At 31.4% G+C, this 20,099-nt stretch overlaps 1 protein-coding gene across 5 annotated transcripts in view; it reads left to right on the plus strand.

Moving 5' to 3' along the window:
* Positions 1–20,099, plus strand: part of LOC145268223 (palmitoyltransferase ZDHHC20-A-like) — a 226,821-nt gene that overhangs the window by 78,904 nt on the left and 127,818 nt on the right. For all 5 annotated transcript variants that reach the window (XR_013864861.1, XM_080123528.1, XM_080123530.1 and 2 more), the window contains exon 5: positions 18,378–18,447. Coding sequence is in view for 4 of the 5 variants with exons in the window: in XM_080123528.1 (XP_079979654.1) it covers positions 18,378–18,447 (70 nt within the window). In the remaining variant the exon portion in view is untranslated. The remainder of the gene's footprint in view (positions 1–18,377; positions 18,448–20,099) is intronic.

Genomic DNA, 20,099 nt, shown 5'->3' on the forward strand with positions numbered 1-20,099 from the left:
TAGGAATCGTCCCAACACTAGTTAAGATCCTTTTTCATATAGCTGTAAAAAGGAGTTAATCCTTCTGCCTTCCTCAAAAGAAAATATTTTGGACGAAGTAGGATGCCGACCAGCTTCACTGCAAAGAAAGAAAAAAAGGGACACATTTTGGCCGACACCGATTTTACCTTAACTTTTGCACACACATTGGTTCTGTAAACAAATATTGTGGCAAGAAAACTTAAAACTTTGGATTGATTTTTTTAAATAATAACAATAAAAATGAGTTGAGACAAAACTTTTAAAACCACACTTTGTGTGTGTGTGTATTCAATAATAATAAAGACAAGTTATATTATTATATCGTGACAATACTTTTTAAACCACACTTTGTAAGTGTGTGTGTGTGTGTGTGTGTGTGTGTATATATATTCAATAATAATGAAAACAAGTTATATTATACTGTAACAAAACTTTTTAGACCAAACATTGTTTTTTTTTTTGTTTTTGTTTTTAATAATAAAAATGAGTTACATTATTTACTCGTGACCAAGATATGTTTTTTGTAGATATATATGTATATATTTACAAAAAACATTTTGTGGGAAATAGGATTTTCCCTATATTAAAAACTACGAATTGAGAATTAAGGACACTGATATCTCTTGTCAGCGGTCAGTTAAGGATAAATCTTTCTAGACTGAGGCAATTTTTATGCACAATAAAATCACAATTATAAGCAACAAGTAGAAACAAGATTTGAAAAAAAAAGTTTTTTCTTATAATTCTTATTTTTATAAAGATGAAATATAGTATCGCATACGGTACAATAACATTGGCACACTGGTTCTCGCCAGATCACCGAAGTTAAGCAATGTTAAGCCTGGCCAGTACCAAATGGGTGACCATTTGGGAAGGCTAGGCGCTGTATGTACCTTCTGGGAAGGTTGGGAGTGGGGCCAGCACGCTCACCCCGAAAAAAGAACTCATCGCTACAAAAGCATCTACAAAGTTCTGGATGGCCTTAAGCACCTCCAGGAGCTCAAGGATATTGTAAGGGGTAGATGGATGTACAATTCTTTTTATAACTTATTTAAAAAAAAAAAAAATTCTTTGCGATTTGCTTCCCTCCCCACAAGGGCAAAAACTAAAAGTTATAAACATTTCTAAATAAAATCATCAATTTTATTATTATTATTATTATTATCATCATCAGGATGCTGATTTTTCTGTCAGCGATTAATGGAGAAATCCTTCTAGATCGAGGCAATTTTATCAAAATCACATAATCAATAATGATGTACATCCTTTTATTTAAAAAATGTTTGTTTATTTTTTATATAAACAAAAACTGTTATTTGCTTACCTACTCCACAAGGGCAAAATTAAATACAAGATAAGTTTTTAATAGGTACGGGCAAAAATGGGCGGACAAAGATAGAGGGACCTAGTTTTGAAAGCCAATTTATCATATGACATCGTAACCTGATTTACTTAAATATTTAAATAATTTCGGCGACGTCATCTTAGCTCAGTTGCTTAGAGTGCAGCCTCATTATCTAAACGTTTTGGGTTCGAATCGTGGTGTGAGATGTCTTTTTTTTTTTTTTTCGATTTTTTAAATTTTCATATTGAAGCAGGTTTATTTAAGCCATTTTTCACGTGTTTTTCAGCTTTTTTAACGTTCGTTTTTCTGGGGTTTTTTTTATCTACTTTGCTTATTCTTAGGTTTTCATTAACACCCCCCGACCCTGAAACCTGACCACACACACCCAAAAACACCCAGGCAACGCCGGGTACCCCCCCTTCCCGAACGTTTGTTTTTCTTTTTCTCATTTTTACATTTAACATTGTTCGTTTGCATTACGTTAGTTTTTTTTTAAATATTTACTTCGCTTATTCTTATGTTTTGATTAACACCCCCCTTCCCCCGCCATAGCACACACACCTCTAAACACCCGGGCAACGCCGGGTACCCCCCGCTAGTATATATATAAAAGTAAAAATGTGTGTGTGTATGTATGCTTTTTGTGTATGTCTGCAAAAGGCTTTTTTCCGGCAGGTTTTCGAGGCCGTCGTTCATTCTTAAAACTTTTTACATCACATGTAAATCATAATATCTACAATGGGGGTCGCCTGTCTATTTAATTTGCCTGACTTTGAAAAGCTTAATATTCCACAATTTTAGATCGTCACATGTTGATTCACCTTTTTCATATAATAAAAGCGAAACTAATTCAGAGTTGGCGTCATTGTTCCGGTCACGATCTGTTCTGGTCGCGATCGCCGGGAACGTCCAAAAGCAATCATCTTTGATCAATGCGGAGTTTCTCCTTATATCAGACAATTTCTATTCAATTCGGAAAATCCCCTTTAAATGGGGAGCTGGTCCCCCCCCCCCATCATCTTCAGGAAGCCGGAACTGCCTCACATTGAAACAAAGTAAACCCCCCCCCCCAAAGACTGCCCTGCAGTAAATAAAAAACTGCCATGTCATCGTATGCTCCTGCGATGACCTCATTAAGCGGCCACCTGTCAATCAAACCTCTTTGACTTGACTTACTTTTTAACCCTTAACTTAACAAGCTTATCAATTCCTCCCCCTTTGTGGCCGAGATTGTTAGGTGGCTGGCTTTTTTCCCCTTTCATTTCCACCTTGCGTCAAGGCTTTGGGGTTCACTCCTACCTTCTTACTAAAACTGTTTTTTTTCTTTTACACCTCCAAACACTCGGCCAACGTTTTTTTTGTTTTGTTTTTTAACACACACACCTCCAAACACCCGGGAAAATTTTAACATATTTACTGTTTTAAAAGCAAATAAAATCTAAGTTAAGTGTTCTAAAATACTATTCTTGTATTTCCGTTACTCATTTTTCTGTTACCTAACTTTTCTAAATTCAAAGTAATTATTAGTTTTACATATAAATCTAGCATAAAATGATCACTAACTTTCTAACCAGATAGCTTTTGAATGAAATGTAACTGTTCTGTTTTAGTTAAATTTTAGATGTAATAATGTTTTTTTTTTGTTTGCTTGTTTTTTTTTTTTTAGGTGGTGGGGTGTGTTGGCAATCAGATAGGATTAGTGATAAGATTAAGTGAGGGGGGGGCACTTAGACTTAGGGTTAGAGGTAGAGTTACAAAAAGGAGAAAGGCTGTTGTAGGTTTAAAGAAGTTTTTATAGTCTCCTTCCAAAAAAAAAAAAATGTACACAATTTATCTCTTAAAAAGAGCGTCATTTGGGTAGATGAATTTAGATAAAAATAGCACAAAGGAAAAATATAGATGAAAATCTCACAATGAGTTTAGCAAAATTTTGGATAAAAGGAAAACATGAAGAAGCTTGTCAAAAATTAAAAAGAACACCCTGAAAGAAATTCATTATGATTTAGAGTGGGGAATTGCACGTATAAATGTAGCATTACAAGTTGATTTTTTCTTTTTAGATAATTTTTTTTTTTATCAACTTGCATAAAAAGAGCTATGTAAAGATGATCAAAACCGTTTGAATTATGCAAATACCATCAGTAGTTCAAAAGTTATGAGAATTTTAAGTGCCAAAATCTAGGCTTTTCTGTGGACATTTTTCGTTAGAAAAAGTGGGTTAAATTACGGGCCTCAATATTTCAAGAAATTCAGTAATTTTGTCATCAATTATTTATTTTTCAAGCTATTCTCATGAAGCTTGGCAGTCTTATGTAAAATTGTGTGCTCTTTCTGATTATGCCGTCAAATTTGATGTATCCTTTTACCATAAGCCATGAATTATAAATTTCAATTTTTTTTTGAACTGGTGCATGGTATCATACACTGGGTGTCTATTCATGAACAAAACTAAGTATTATAGTGGTATTTAAATATAGCTTTCTTCAGAGCAGGCATTTTCCTGCCTCCTCACCAAAGGAGAGCTTAATCTGAGTGTAGCTATTAAAAAAAAAAAAAAATTGAGTAGATATGAATTAATCTCACAAATAAATTGAAAAATTTTCATATAGATTTTGGATTTCTGTAAAAAATAGAAATTCCCATAGTTGACCAGAACTTAGGCATTTTGGAACCAGTCCAATTTTCAATTTTGTAAATCCTCTCTATCTGGCCCAAAATATACCCCTATTTTCTGAGATGCAACCATAAATCATACTGTACATGAATCCTTGATGTAGGTTTTTACTACCCAGGATACCAGGAATCTTGATAAGCAACAATTATATATTCACCAGTTGATGGTAATTTTTCTCATTTCTAATCTGTTGTTTTACTGAAAATTCAACTGTGCAAACAAAGAAATAAAACGGTAATTTATTTATCTTGTTTCCACTTTAACATTTAAAATGATTACTTCTATAGGTTTTAGGGTATGCTGAAAACAAATATGGCATTTAAATTTTTTGCAGATAAGTAGTTTTCCAGATATTAAGCAATGTCATTTCTTATGTTATCATGTGTGGCTATCTTGGTACGCGCAAGCGTGCAAACCTAACCCCGAGAAACTATGTGCAAACACACGTACCAAGATGGCTACCAGCAATAACATAAGAAATGACATTGCTTAATATCCGGAAAGCTACTTAAAAGAAATTTTAAATGTGATATTCGTTTTCAGCATACCCGAAAACCCTAACATATAGTCATTTTAAAGAAATGTTAAGGTGGAAACAAGATAAAAATTTACAAAATGCATCACAATGAAATTCTTTGTCGAACTGCCTAATTATTATTTAAATATCATCAGTTAAAAAAAAAACTGGTTTATTTTACAGATTCGAAAAAATGGTCTTGACAATGAGTTAACAATAAATTCAAGTTTCACGGTATATTTTATTTAATTGTTAGGTTAAAGTACAGAATAGTTAACAAAAAATTTGACCCACATATAAAAAAGATATGGCACATTAGGTATGTAATATTGCCAATGCCCATGAAAATACAGCATACGCTTGTAATGCTATAGAATGGTCCATCAGCAGATCTTATAAACTTTTTAAAGCAGTTAACTAAATTTTTTTTGCTATCATACCATCAAAGTTGTAAAACCATATGTAATCGCCTTAAAAAACAAATCCCTTCCCTCCATTTTACACTTTTTTATGCCCGTGATTAATTACAATCAAGGATTTGTCTTACATGATGTAAACTAACCAAAGTCAATCACAATAAAGAAAAAAACATTCGCTTTGAATATTTTAAAGATGTAACACTGATTTTTGTGTCTGCTCTGAATATTTACTGATTTTATTGTTTGTTGTTGTTTATTTTTACTTTTCAAAATATAATTATTGTTAGAGTAGAGCTTGATCTGATACTATACTTTTTTTTGTCCTCAGTGAGTGGAGGAAAAATCCTTCTAAACTGAGGCAATAAAGTATAGTTTCAGTACAGATATTACATTTTAACATTACTTCTAATGACTTACTAGCCCTAAATCCAGGTTTGCCACTTGGACTAAGGATTAGTGATACAATAAGTTATTTTTTTTTTACAAATTTTAGAAATTAACTCCTCTCCCCTCCAACAGTTAAGCAACAAAGTGGCTATTTATTTTTCTTGACTTATTCCCAAAAAATAAAATTAAAAAAAAAGACCTATTTCCGCAAAATATAATTTTAAAAAAATGTTTTTTGAAGTTCAGCAGATTAACAGTATACAGGTCAGTAGATAATTAAATTCTTTTGTGTTTGGTATATTTTTTTATGGAGGGGTAGGTATGCTTTTTCAACTGTTAGTTATTCTGCACTTACTAGTGAGTAAATACTTATTTTCAAACATAGGGGAGTGGCTTAACCCCTATTAAAAACTATAGAGGAGGTAGCCTAGATCCTCCCTTCATAAAAATCAATTTTATTTGCTTAAAAAGAACAGAATGAATTTTATTTTTATTTTTGAAATAATGAAGAGAAAGAGAGTATTTAAAACTATATGCGAGAGAACCTACTGCCAAACTTTATTTAATTTGCTTGAAATACTGTAAATGTTTCGTTTAAAATAAGAGAGGGGAGGCTTAGCCCCTTCTTTAAATTTCTAGCTCCCACCTCTCCAGAACAATCCTAATTTTCCATTACTAAATTGTTCTTACCTTGTATTATTTTCTTTCAATTTATTCACAATTTTTCCAGTGACATTTTATCTAAGCCCTAGGTTAGAGTCCAACAGTCCTAAACTTTATTTCTGATCCAGATTTCTTCTAATGTCTTCATTTTCCTACCTTGTCAAAATTACCCAATTGTTCAGGTACCAGAAGTAAGGCTCCTTCTTTAATAGTTTTAAATAGGGATATCCCCTGCCTATAATGATATTTTCAAATAAATATTTATAATATTTACTGTTGTTTTAAAACAAATAAAATTGATTATCTTTTTATCTTTCCCAATTATTATTTTAATAAAAAAGTAATACTCTTAGTTATAGAAGGTTCAATTGAAGATGATGGATTTTTTGATTGTCACACTAAAATCAACTAAAGATTTTAACAGATTAAATTTGAATTTAGATAAAAATGGAACCAGAAGAAATGGCACTTTGACAAGTACAGGTTTAGCTCTTATTCTTCTAGTTTAAAATAGGGCTAGCCCATCCACTCAAAAAAAAAAAATTGAATAAAATTTTTTGAATAGGAATTTGTAGGCATGAGGGTGGGGGTGGGGGCTAAGCTTTTATTTTAATAGGGGTGGGAGGATCATAAGAATGAAAATGCTTTCTGCTAGTTTGACTGCTTCTTTTATCAAGCCAGTGGGAAGACTTGTGGGTGGGAGGTTGAGATAAGGAATCTAAAACTTAATTGCATGTATATCCATTCTCTTTCTTTCTTTCTGTACTGATTTGACTATTCATGATAATTTATAACCCTAGCAAAGCCTGGAGTCACACTCCAGAGCTGTAAACAAAACTCATGACAGTTTATATAATGTTAACATCTACTTTTGTCAAATTTGTAAAAATATATACACACTGAAAGTGAAGTAAAAATCACAACACAGTTGATCTACAAAAATATATTGCTTTTATTTCACACTAACAAATCAGCTTTTCATTGACAAATTATTATTCTGTGTTTAGATGTTTTTGATAGGCATGGAGGGTGGGGGGTGGGGTCCGGCAGTGAAGAAATGGTCATGCTTGCCACAGCTATCTCTCTCTCTCTCTCTCTCTCTCTCTAACTGACCAGCTGACTTTTTCTCTGAAGATTCTATTTATAAAAACATTCTTTTCCTATTGGAATTATTAATATTTTCTTTGTTTCAAGCTTTTGACCAATATCTACTCACGAATTTAGGAAGATTCTTCTATGGTAAACTCATTTTTACTAGGTAGAAAAACTGGTCTATTATTGAATAAATATCGATTAAAAATACGTTTTATGACCCTTGAAGGAGAAAGTTTTTTAAAATAGAAAAAACATCCCATAATATTTTGTAAAAATATTTTTACTTGTTTACTGTTTTAAAAAAAATAAAGTTGATTTTTCTAAGTGTTTCTTTTCAACCTATCTTTGGAAGTTTTTAGCGTTTATTCAGTTAAAAAACAAGGAATGTCGAGTGTTACTTTAGAACAAAAAATGTGCGACATGAGAAGATCACATCTTGGGAGTTTCGATAATCGCTAAAAAATAGAAAATTAAAGAAAATACAGAGGTAGATATAGTTTTAAAAAAGAGCCCCCGCCTCCATAAAAGAAAATAAAGTTTAATATTTTTAAAATATAATTTAGGGAGGGGGAGCTTTATAAAAACTATATCTCCTTCAAAAACAAAACAAAAAACAACGGAAAATTCCAAAGAAGAATCGAATTCTCCCACTGTTTTTTTTTAGTACTCCAAAAAATATCATCTCTCTCTCTCCCTCTCATATATATATATATATATATATATATATATATATATATACATACATACATTTTCCCTTTTATATATATATATATATATTTATATATATATATATATATATATATATATATATATATATATATATATATATGTGTGTGTTCGCTTTTTTTTGTATGTCTACAAGTGTTCGGTCGCCTAACAACTTTTTTTTTTATATCACATGTAAATCGTAATATCTCAGTTAACGATGGAGCTCGCCTGTCTATTTAATTTGCTCGACTTCGGGAAGATAAATATTCAACAGTTTTCGCTCGCCGCATGTGGGTTAGACCTTTTCCTATAATAAAAATGACACTAATTCTTGCGTTATTTTTCCGGTCTCGATCGCCGGAAATGTCCGAAAGCGATCAGCTTTGATCAATGTGGAAATATTATTTCCTTATATCAGAAAAAAAAATGTCCTTTCATGACGAGTTCGCTTCTACGCATGCACAAATGACGTCAGAACCTGATTTAGTTTAAAGATAAAAAAAAAAACAATCTAATTTCGTGGATGTTGTCTTAACTCAGTTGCTTAAAGCACAGCCTCATTATCTAAAGGTTTTGGCTTCGAATCGTGGTGTGAGATGTCTTTTGTTTTTTTTGTTTTTTTTTTTTATTTTTTAAATTTTAATATTGGAGCAGGGTTATTTAAGGCATTTTTCACATGTTTTCAGATTTTTTAACGTTTGTTTTTCTGTTTGTTTTTTTTTACTTCGCTTATTCTTAGGTTTTCATTAACACCCCCCTCCCCATCCCGACTACCACACACACCCCAAAACACCTGGGCAACGCCAGGTACCCCCCAAAGCCATTTTTCACAGGTTTTTTGGGGGGAGTGGGGGGTATTTTTCAGATTTTTTTAAAGAAGTTTTAACGTTCGTTTTTCTGTTTTTTTTTTTTTTTGTTTTTCCGATTTTTACATTTAACATCGTTCATTTGCCTTACGTTAGTTTTGTTTTGTGTTTTTTTTTTAAATATTTACTTTGCTTATTCTTATGTTTTGATTAACCCCCCACCCCCCACGAGGACACACACCTCCAAACACCCGGGCAACGCCGGGTACCCCCACTAGTCTATATATGTAAAAGCGAAAATTTATGTATGTTTATTTGTTTGTGTGTATGTGTGTGTTTTTGTGTCTGCTAAAAACTTTCGACACACGCGACGAAAATTCATAAACTTGGTATCATATTGAAGCCCCATCCTTCGCTTGAGAAATATCGAAAAATTGGCCAAAAACGTTAACTTCTTCACCCCGAAATCGACAATTTTCCACAGGGGGGGGGGTCAATAAAAACAGGTTTCTCGTAACGATGACCAATTCTACGCATGTGTCAGATTACGTCATGACGTCGTGACCCGATTTACTTTAAATAGTTGAAAAACCGAACGCATTTCATCTATGTCGCTTTAGCGCAGTTGATTAACGCATTTGTTCATTATCTAAACGTTTTGGGTTCGAATCGTGGTGTGAGATGTTTTTGTTTTTTTCGATTTTTTAAATTTAAATATTGAACCCTGTGTTATTTAAGCCATTTTTCACGTTCGTTTTCCTGTTTTTTCTTTGTTTACTTTTTTACTTCGCTTATTCTTAGCGACACTTGGGTATCCACCGATTTTTAAAATTTTAATATCAAAACAGGCTTATTTAAGCCATTCATTTTTCACGTGTTCGTTTGTCTGTTTTCATCGTTCGTTTGCCTTGCGTTAGATTTTTTGTGTTTTTTTTTATGTTTTGATCACACCCCCCCCACCCCCGCTTAATTAAAACGTTTTCTTTTCTTACATCGCTTATAACAATGCTTCGTCGTCGTATCGCTCGACGACTTTCAAACATCTTTCACTAACTCATTCTGTCTGGCCGATTTTATTTTCAAACTTCACCTCAGGGCTTCGGGTTCGATCCCCCCACCCCGGGTTCTTTTTTATTTAACACCACACACACCTACAAACACCCGGGCAATGCGGGGTACTCCTGCTAGTATATATATATATAAAAGCGAAAATGTGTATATGTATGTATGTATGTACACTTTTTGTGTATGTCCGCAAAAGGCTTTTTTTCCGAGGCCTGCTCGCTCAGCTCGCTTCTTCTTAAAACTTTTTATATGACCTCTAAATCATACGACTTAACAACGGGGGTCGCCTGTCTATTTAATTTGCCCAACTTTGAAACATTAAATATTCCACATTTTTGGATCGCCACGTGTTGCTTTTGTTTTTCGGTATAATAAAAAAAATTTAAAAAAACGAAATTTGATTCAAACATTTGGTCAATGTCGGCTTTGCTGTCATATTAGACAATTGCTTTATTATTTCTCGGGGGAGCTGCTTTTCCTCCCCCCCCCCCAAAAAAAAACAATCGTTAAAAACTGTTCCACACTAACAATATTAACTGCTGAATAGCCATTGATTACGCTGTCATTAAGCAGCCACCTGTCAATCAAACCTCTTTCACTTACTCTTTTTTGACTTGACTCACTTTTTAATCGCTTTTACATTGCCACTGTCACCATAGCGAAGGTGTTCAGGCTCAGCCTATTGGTCTCAAGTCTCCGGGTTCGAGCCTACCTGCCACCAACCACTCCTTTTTTTTTTCCATTTTTAAAATTGCTACCGTTAAATTTCCTTTTTGTTCTGATTCCCCCCCCCCAAACACACACACCTACAAACACCCAGGCAACGCCGGGTACCCCCCTCCCACTAGTCTATAATATAAAAGGCAAAAGTGACGCACATGTTTTTGTATGTTCGCAAACAGCTTTTTTTTTGGGGGGGGGGGTTCTCGAGAGGGTTACTATTTTTTAGAATTTTTTATATACTCCTTAGATTATAATATCTATGATTTGCAAATATCTCTACATTTACTTTGATCGACTTTTATAAAATTCCTCTCTTCCATCCTTGTGTGTTTGTTTGTCTTTTTTTTATAAAAGTGAAACTAATTAGAGTGAAGTAGACCCTTGCCTCCAGAAACGCAATTAGCTTTGATCAATGTTGGGTAAACACTTCATATCAAACAATTGCTATTCAGTTAAAGAATTCCCCCTTCTTGGGGGCAGCTGGTTTTCCTCAAAATGGGGAAGCAGAAACTGGCCTGCAGCCAACCGTCATTTCTGTGCCTGCATGATTCATTATGCATTATTCACTTCAAGTTAACTTTTTGATTGACATCGATAAATTTGAACATTTTTCAATTTCTCTTAGCATAGAGCTAAGATCTCAGCTTTTTTTTTTTTTCACTTTCTTTTTTCCGCCTTCGCGTCACACCTGCCTGCCTACCACCACTTTTTTTTCCAAACACTCAGGTAAAGCCAGGCGCCCCCGCTAGTTTATAATATAAATCTCACCTGTATGTATATATGTCTGCCTAAAACTTTTGACAGAGGCGACATATTTTCATGAGGTTGGTATCATTTTGAAGCTCGACATCTCAGACAACAAATATAAAAAAAATGGCCAAAAACATTAATTCCTTCACCTTCAACTAGACAGTTTGTTTGTTTTTTGCGTCGCCATTTTTGCAAGTCATTGTATCAGTTGGATTGGTTAATTTCAACGTTCTGGACTTCCGGTCGCATCATGGAGTAGCGGTAAGACGTCAGATTTTCTTTCACTTTCTTTTCCGCTTTCACATCACGGGTTCAAGCCTGCCTTTTTTTTTTTTTGTTCAACACACACCTCCAAACACCTGGGCAGTGCTGGGCACCCAGGCTAGTCTATAAATATAAAAGTGAAAACGTGTTTGTGTATGTATGTGCACTTTTTGTGTATGTCCGCAAAAGTCTTTTTTCCGGGGGCTGGTAGAAGGGGTCGCTCATTCTTAAAACTTTTTATATGCTGTCTAAATGATAATATCTATATCGGGGGTTGCCTGTCTATTTAATTAGCCCGACTTTGAAATGTTAAATATTCCACATTTATAGATCTCCACATGTTTCTTTCGTTTTTCGGTATAATAATTAAAAAAAAAAGGCGAAACTCGATTCGATTGGTCAATGTTGGCTTCGCCGTCATATCATCTTCTATAATATAAAAGTGAAAATGTGTGTATGTGTGTGTGTGTGCATTTTTTTGTATGTCCGCCAAAAGTTTTGGGATGTGGAGGGGGTCACTGTTTCTTAGGACGTTTTATATACTCGCTAGATTATAATATGTCCAATTTACGAAAGTTAGAAAACCACACATTGACATTTGTTTAACCACCTACTTTTTTAAATGTTTAATTTTAACCATTCTTACTTCCCTGCCCTCGTAGTGCCGTGGTAAGTTATCAGGCTATTCGCCTCAAGGCTTTGGGCTCGAACCTACCTCCCTACCAAAACTTTTTTTCTTTTCTTTTCTTTTACATCTACATCAATTTTATCGAAAACTTTACTCTCTTTAATCAAGACTTTTTAATTTCATTTTTTTGTTGTTTATTGTTTTGTTTTTGAGGGAGATATAGTTTTTAAAAAGCTCTCCCTCTCCTTAAATTATATTTGAAAAATATTAAAATTTATTTTCTTTTGTAGGGAGGGGAGGCTTTTTTTAATGCTATATCTACGTTAATATTTTCTTTAATTTTCTATTTTTTTTTTTTTAGCAATTATCAAAACTCCCAAGGTGATCCTCTCATGTCAAACAATTTTTTTTTACTCAACACTACTAATTTTTTTTTTTTTAAACTGAATAAATGCGGTAATTCTTCTTTGACACGCCAAAAAGTACGCTGCGCGCCAAATTTTATTCCATCATAAAAAAACATTCTACAGAAAAAAAACTTATTTTACATTTTTATTTAGCGAATAAACATGAAATTACATATGAAAAATCATGTTTCTTATTTTTAAAATCCAACAACGCTGAAGTTGATATTTTCGACTGGAAAATAAAACTAATTTTTTTGGTAAATGTCTGTGTGGCATACCGCTGAATTCTTTTTTCTAAAGAATAAAACTGAATAAAGTTTATTTTTACAAGAATGTTTATACATTTATCTAGCAAGTAAATATAAAAATATATATGAAAAACACGTTTATTATTTAAAAAATTAAAAGTTATGCAATGGGAATGAAGTTGGCATTTTTTTTTTATCAAACGAGACTTCATCCCCATTGCATAATTTTGCTATTTTAAAAATAATAAACATGTTTTTTCATATATATTTTTGTTTATTCACTATATAAATGTCTAAACATTCTTGTAAAAATAAACTTTATTCAATTTCATTCTTTAGAAAAAATAATTCAGCAGTACGCCAAATACAAATTTATCAAACAAAAGTCGGTTTCATTTAAGAAAAAAAAGCCAACTTCCTCCTTGTTGCATAATTTTGATTTTTTTTTTAAATAATGTTTTTTCATATATATTTTATGTTTATTCATTAGATAAATATATAAACATTCTTGTAAAAATAAACTATATTCAATTTTATTCGTTAGAAAAAATAATGCAGCAGTACACCTAGAGATTTATCAAAAAAATTAGTTTTGTTTTACAATCAAAAACATTGACTTCAGCTCCGTTAAAAATAATTTATACCATTTATTCAGCGAATAAATAAAAATGCATAAGAAAAAACATTTTTATTATTTAAAAAAAAATCAAATGTTTAAAAAAAAAAAAAAAAAAGCCAACTTATCCCCGTTGCGTAATTGAAAATTTTTTAAAAATAAATTATATTCATTTTTATTCTTTAAAAAAAATAATTCAACGGTACAACAAACACAATTTTATCAAACCAACGTCAGCTTTGTTTAAGGAAAAAAAAACCAACTTCCTCCTGTTGCATAATTTGGATTTTTTTAAAAAATAATAAACATGTTTTTTCATATATATTTTATGGTTATTTGCTAGATAAATGTATAAAGATAATTTTAAAAAATTTTATTCTTTAGAAAAAATAATTTCGTGTTACGCCACACAAATTTTATTAAAAAGTTAGTTTTGTTTTCTAATCGAAAACATAAACTTCAGCTCAATTATTGAATTTTAAAAATAATAAACATGATTTTTCATATAATTTTGTGTTTATTCGCTAGATAAAAATAAGTTTCAGTAGAAATTTATTTTTATGACGGAATGAAATTTGGCACATAGCATACTTTTTCGCGTGCTGGCGTGCTAAATAAGAATTACCGCAATAATGGACCAATTTTCCTACCTAGCAAAAATGGACGTTTTCCATGAATGAGTGTTTTGGGCTCCCTGCTCACATATTTCTGGGTCAGGTTATGCATTCTGTTAGAGACAATGGTGGAAAGTTCTCAATTCTTCACATTGAATCCACTTGCGTGTGCAACCCATGGAATGTGGGTTTGCCTTCTAATATACAACATTTTAAACTAGTAGAATGAGACCTTGAATTTACTCGTACCCGGAAAACTCGTCCCCTTTCGCTAGGTAGGAAAACTAGTCCCTTATTGAATAAATATTGATTGAAAACACATTTTATGACCGTTCTTGAAGAAGATATTGTCTTTAAAAAGAGAATACACATCCCATAATATTTTTAAAAATATTTTTACTTGTTTACTGTTGTTTTAAAAAAATTAAATTAATTTTTCTAAGTTTTCGTTTTTTACCTAGCTTTTGGTGTTTCAACTTATTTTAAATAGTTCATGTAGTTAAAAAAAGAGAAAAAAAGTAATGTTGAGTGTTACTTATGAACAAAAAATGTCTGACATAAGAGGATCACGTCTTAGGAGTCTCGATAATTGCTCAAAAATAGAAAATTAAAGAGGTAGATATAGTTTTAAAACGCCCCCCCCCCAAAGAAAATAAATTTGTATATTTGTAGGTAATAATACACATCCCATAATATTTTAAAAAATATTTTTACATGTTTATTGTTTTAAAAAAATTAAATTGATTTTTCTAAGTTTTCGTTTTCTACCTAGCTTTGTACGTTTTTGGTGTTTAAACTTATTTTAAAGAGTTTATTTAATTAAAAAGAAATAACAAGTAATGTCAGACTCAACATTACTTAGTAAATAATTTTTAACAAAAAATGTCCCAAAATTAAAAAAAATACTGAGGTAGATATAGTTTTAAAACGAGCCTCACCCACCTCCAAAAGAAAATAAATTTGTATATTTTTAAGTACTACACAACTTGTGCCCCGAAATGACTTTTAAACGATACCCTCCCCTCCCCATGATAACAATGGCTTTCGAAATAATGTTATTTCAGCGCGGTACCAAAATTACATAAGACCGTGTTTTCTTTTTTGTTGTTTTGTAATAGTACAAGAATTATTTAAACTGAATTAATGCTTCTAAATAAAGTAATTGCTTTCTTTGATAATACGTGTTTTCTTTCTTTATTTTTGTTTCGTAATGACACAAAAAGTGTTAAAACTAGAGTATTTTTTTAAAATTAATATTTGGTTTCATTTTTCGTATCTTCTTTAAGTTTTTTTTTTTTTTTTTTTTTTTTTAAGAGTTAAAAATAATTTTCAAAAATATTATGGGAGTGCATAGTCTCTTTTAAAAACAACGGTAATAAAATGTGTTTTCAATCGATATTTATTCAATAAGGGACCAGTTTTCCTACCTAGCAATAAGGGGGGGATTTTTCCGGGTACGGGTTTCCGGAGACAAGTTTTCCCAGGACGAGTTTCCCGGGCACCGAGAAACTTAGCTCACACTTCTCAAAGATCCTAATATCCGTTGTCAAAGTGACATTTTTACCGAGCATCATTAAATCCATGATGTATTTCGGTTTATTTCTAAACAAGTCAACAATTTTATTAATTTGTTAAAAGCGAAAAAAAAATATATATATATTTCACCGTTTTTGTTGTTTTTTTTTTCCTTTTTTTTCTTTTTAATAGGTCATTATGACCTATTTAATGAAAGTTAGGCCACTTTTGTAAGGTATGAAAGTTAGGTAGTTATGTAATCAATATCAATTGAAAATAGATTTTAGGACTGCTCTTGAGGAGATAGAGATTAAAATAAGGGTTAATTCCCCGCGAAATACTATTTAATAAGCATTTAACATTTACTGATTTTTTTTTTTTTTTTTTTTTTTTTTTAAATAAATAAAATCAATTTTAAGTTGAATGCTTTTTCTAAGAACACAGTTCTTGTATTATTTTTCCAATTATTATATTTAAAAAAATATTATAAATTAAAATCCTATTACGAAATTAAATCTGTCATAATGCATTTCGATTTTTCCATAAACAAGATAAAATGATACAATTTATTTAAAAGAAGAAAAAAAGCGGTAATTCTTTTTTGGGATGTCAGTGCATCAAATTTCATTCCATCATTAAAACAACTTTCTACAGAGAAAAAATTTAACTTAACATTTTTATCTAGCGAATAAACAAAATTACATCTGAAAAAAAAAAAAAAGCGCATTTGTTATTTTTTAAATCCAGCAACGATGCTGAATTTACCTTCAATACCATAACATCAAAGGGGGGGGGGGGCATAGTAATCTGCAGTAAAAAAAATAATGATTTATTGTGGAACGAGCCTAGTATCACCCCCTTCAGAACTATCCTAATTTTCTGTTACCGAATATTTTTGTTTTGTGCTATTTTCTCCTAAATTCAGCACAAATAGACATAAAACTGACATGATTAAAAATAGGTTAATGTGACATATTTCCTAAAATTGTAGGTTTGAAATAATATTTTAAAACATGAATTTTCCTTATTTTATCTGCATTCCTGAAATAAAATATTTTTCTACCTTGTCAAGATTAGTGAATTTTCAAGCTACTTTTATGACAGTTATAATTTAATATATAAACAGCTATGTCTGTCGGTCAGTCTGTCTCCATATTTTCAAACTCTCTTTTAAAACTAAAAGTCACACAGCGTTGCTAGGAGCTTCAAATGATTAGATTCTTTATGGGTCTTTTAAGGGTTTTTAATTTTTATTCGGTTTGTATGTATGTCACATAGGTACAGTGGTAACGTCACCAGCTTTGAATGCTACAGTTTCAGTTTTGATTCTAGCTGATGGCACCTAAATACTATTTTTTTAAATTTTGGAATCACAACTCTATAATAATATATACGAAATTTGGACAGATCAAAATAGCATATTTAAGTGTATTTTACACCCAGGCAAATGTTTTTGTTATGCTACTTATTTTGTAAATATTTTCAAATCATTTAATTCTAATGTTACGTCATTCTATAAATATGTTATAGTAACCTATTTTAAAAACCTTAAACAAATCAGGACAAGAATAAGGACTACAATCGACCAACAAAAACAAAAGGTCACATTTTGACCTTGACCTTACATGCCTTCTGTAAACAAGTACAAAATATTATGTCGGACATTTTTTGTTCATAAGTAACACTCAACATTACTTTTTTTTTTTTTTTTTTTTAACTAAATAAACTCTTTAAAATAGGACGAGAGACCAAAAACTTTCAAAGCTAGGTAGAAAACGAAAACTTAGAAAAATTAATTTTAAAAAATATTATGGGATGTGTATTCTCTTTTAAAGACAATATCGTCTTCAAAAACGGTCATAAAATGTATTTTCAATCGATATTCAATAAGGGACCAGTTTTCCTACTTAGCAAAACGGAACAAGTTTTCCGGGGTCGAGTTTTCCTAAATTCGTTTTTTATATATTTACAAAGTTTTTAAATAAAACTATTTAAACCAAATACAAGGTAAGTTTTTAATGTAAGGAACAAAACATATATAAACAAAATACATATTAATGGGTTTTTTTTTTTTTGTCTTTGTGTCTTTTTTTTATTTTCAGTGCCTCATTTTGAGAAGTTTAGGTACCCATAATAGTTTATTAAAGAAAGGGCAAATACCTGTGTGTTTGTATGTTTATTTGTATATATGCTAAAAGTTTTTTCATCCACATCAAAGTGGTACGAACATGGTACTGTTAGAAAGAGCGGTCTTTCGGACATATAATATCAAAAAATTAGAAAAAAAATTGTCAATTATTTCATGTTGAAATATCGTTTTGTTTGGAAGGGGAGGTCAGATAAAAACCTTGCTTTCAATGTAAAAAGATAAATTTATAGCGTTATAACATCTGTGTCATCGTAGTCTCATCAATAATGCCTTCACTTACAAACTTTTGCGAGTTCACGCTCAGCACACAGCAATTTTTTTTTTTTTTTTTTTTTTTTTGCTTACAAAATTTTGCTTCCAGTTTTCCTTCTAGCTGGTTGCAGCCAAGTTCTTTTTTTTATGGCTTGTCAACACCAGATGCTCCCTGCTAGTGTACCAATAAATGAAATAAATTAGATTGAGAGTTGGAAAAATCCAAGAGTGGAATTATAACTCACTCCATGGCCTTAAATGAACAACTTCTAATAAATAAATTTGTGTTTCTTTCATGTTTCTTATTGTCAAGAAAAAAATTAAAAGAATCTTTTTGGACTCAAAAATAGGCTAAAATTTTTATGATTCCGATACTAATTCCAATGTTTCGATTTTTTTTCCAAATCCGATGAATTGTCCCAACACTAATAAATGTATAAGTATTTTGCCATTGAAAAGTTTCTAAATGATTTTTTATTATCATTAAATTTTGCAAAATGTATTTTTGCAGCACCACGATACTGTGAAAAATGTAAATGTCTAAAACCAGATCGATGCCACCATTGTTCAGTATGTTCAAGGTAAGTTGTTTTTGTTTCACCTTCTCTCTATTGCTTTGCAATATAATCTATCTTCGCTACTTAAAATCAGTTAATAAGAAAAGGACAAAAGTATGGTTCTAGTCTAGAATTTCTCCTATATTCAGAAAAGCAAATTGGCAAAAATCTGTATGTAATATGTAGCCATGGCAAATTCCAAAAATTGCATAAATTTGATCAAGTTTTATTTTTAAACTAACCTGGGTGCCCACGTATTTGGAGATGTGTGTTGAGCCCCCCCCCCCCCTCCAAAAAAAAAAGTAGTAGGCAGGCCATACCATGAAGGAGAAAAAAAAATGATAAAAAAAGTTATGCCTTTGCTGTTGCTTCCATCGCCAAAACAGAAGTGGCAAAGGTTTAAATTAAGGCTAGTCAATTGAAAAGAGGTGATGACTTTCGAAAATATTGGCAAAAAAAAGCAACCCTCTCCTTGTAGAGAAGTGCCCAGTTGAGAGTGAAGGAATTAATATTTTTAGCATCTTTTTCGATATTTGTCATCCGAAGGATCAAGCTTCAAAACGATACCGATCTCATGAAAATTCGTCACCTCTGTCGAAAGTTTTAGGCAGACATATAAGTATGCATACATTTAAACAAACAGGTGAGATTTATATTATAGATGAAATTAAATTTATGAGAAGTGGCTGTCTTGCCCATTATTTTGAAAAATATATAAAAAAACATTAAAAAAACAATACTTTATACTTGCTAGATGTATGTTGTAATGCCTATGAATTTCTATTAATCACTTAAAAATGATTTTCTTTATAAAAATAAAACTACTTGATCAATTTATGTGATTTTCAGAATACAATATTGTCATTTTGTCATGGTCACGTGAATTTAGGAAAACTCGTCCCGGGAAAACTCGTCCCGGGAAAACTCGTCCCGGGAAAACTCGTCCCGGGAAAACTCGTCTCGGGAAAACTCGTCTCCGGAAAACTCGTCTCCGGAAAACTCGTCTCCGGAAAACTCGTCTCCGGAAAACTCGTCTCCGGAAAACTCGTCCCCTTTCGCTAGGTAGGAAAACTGGTCCCTTATTGAATAAATATCGATTTTATGATCGTTCTTGAAGGAGATATTGCTTTTTAAAATAGACTATAGCCCCCCAGCTAATATTTTTTAAAAAAATATTTTTATTTGTTTAACGTTTTTTTGTTTTTTTTTAAATAAAATCGATTGTCCGTTTTCTACCTAACTGGTTAAGTTCTTAGTGGTTTCACTTATTTTAAAGCGTTTATTATGTTCATACAAAGTTAATTACAAATTTTTTTTTTGTTCTTATTTTAACAATGTTTTTTGGAGTCATAAAAACAATAATTAAAAACAAAACCAAAAAATTAAAAAACGGGGAGCGATTCGATTTTTCGTTACTTTTTTGTTTTGGTTTTTTAATTATGATAGTTTTTTGTTGTTATGTTTTTGTTTTCTCTCATACCAAATGCACTCATGTGTTATTTAAAATTATAATTTCATCAATTATCAACATTTATTGTCGTTCTGTCAAATTTTGCAAAAATTAACTAATAAATTAAAAACGAAATATTTTTTTGGCGCGAGAGATGCCATGTGCTAACAATCTCTCGTTAACTAATTTTTAATTTTTTAAATTTTTACTTCAAAATTCTAAAATC

Source organism: Euprymna scolopes, chromosome 43 (assembly GCF_053919585.1).
Source record: "Euprymna scolopes isolate OS-2025 chromosome 43, ASM5391958v1, whole genome shotgun sequence".
NCBI classification, from domain to species: domain Eukaryota; kingdom Metazoa; phylum Mollusca; class Cephalopoda; order Sepiida; family Sepiolidae; genus Euprymna; species Euprymna scolopes.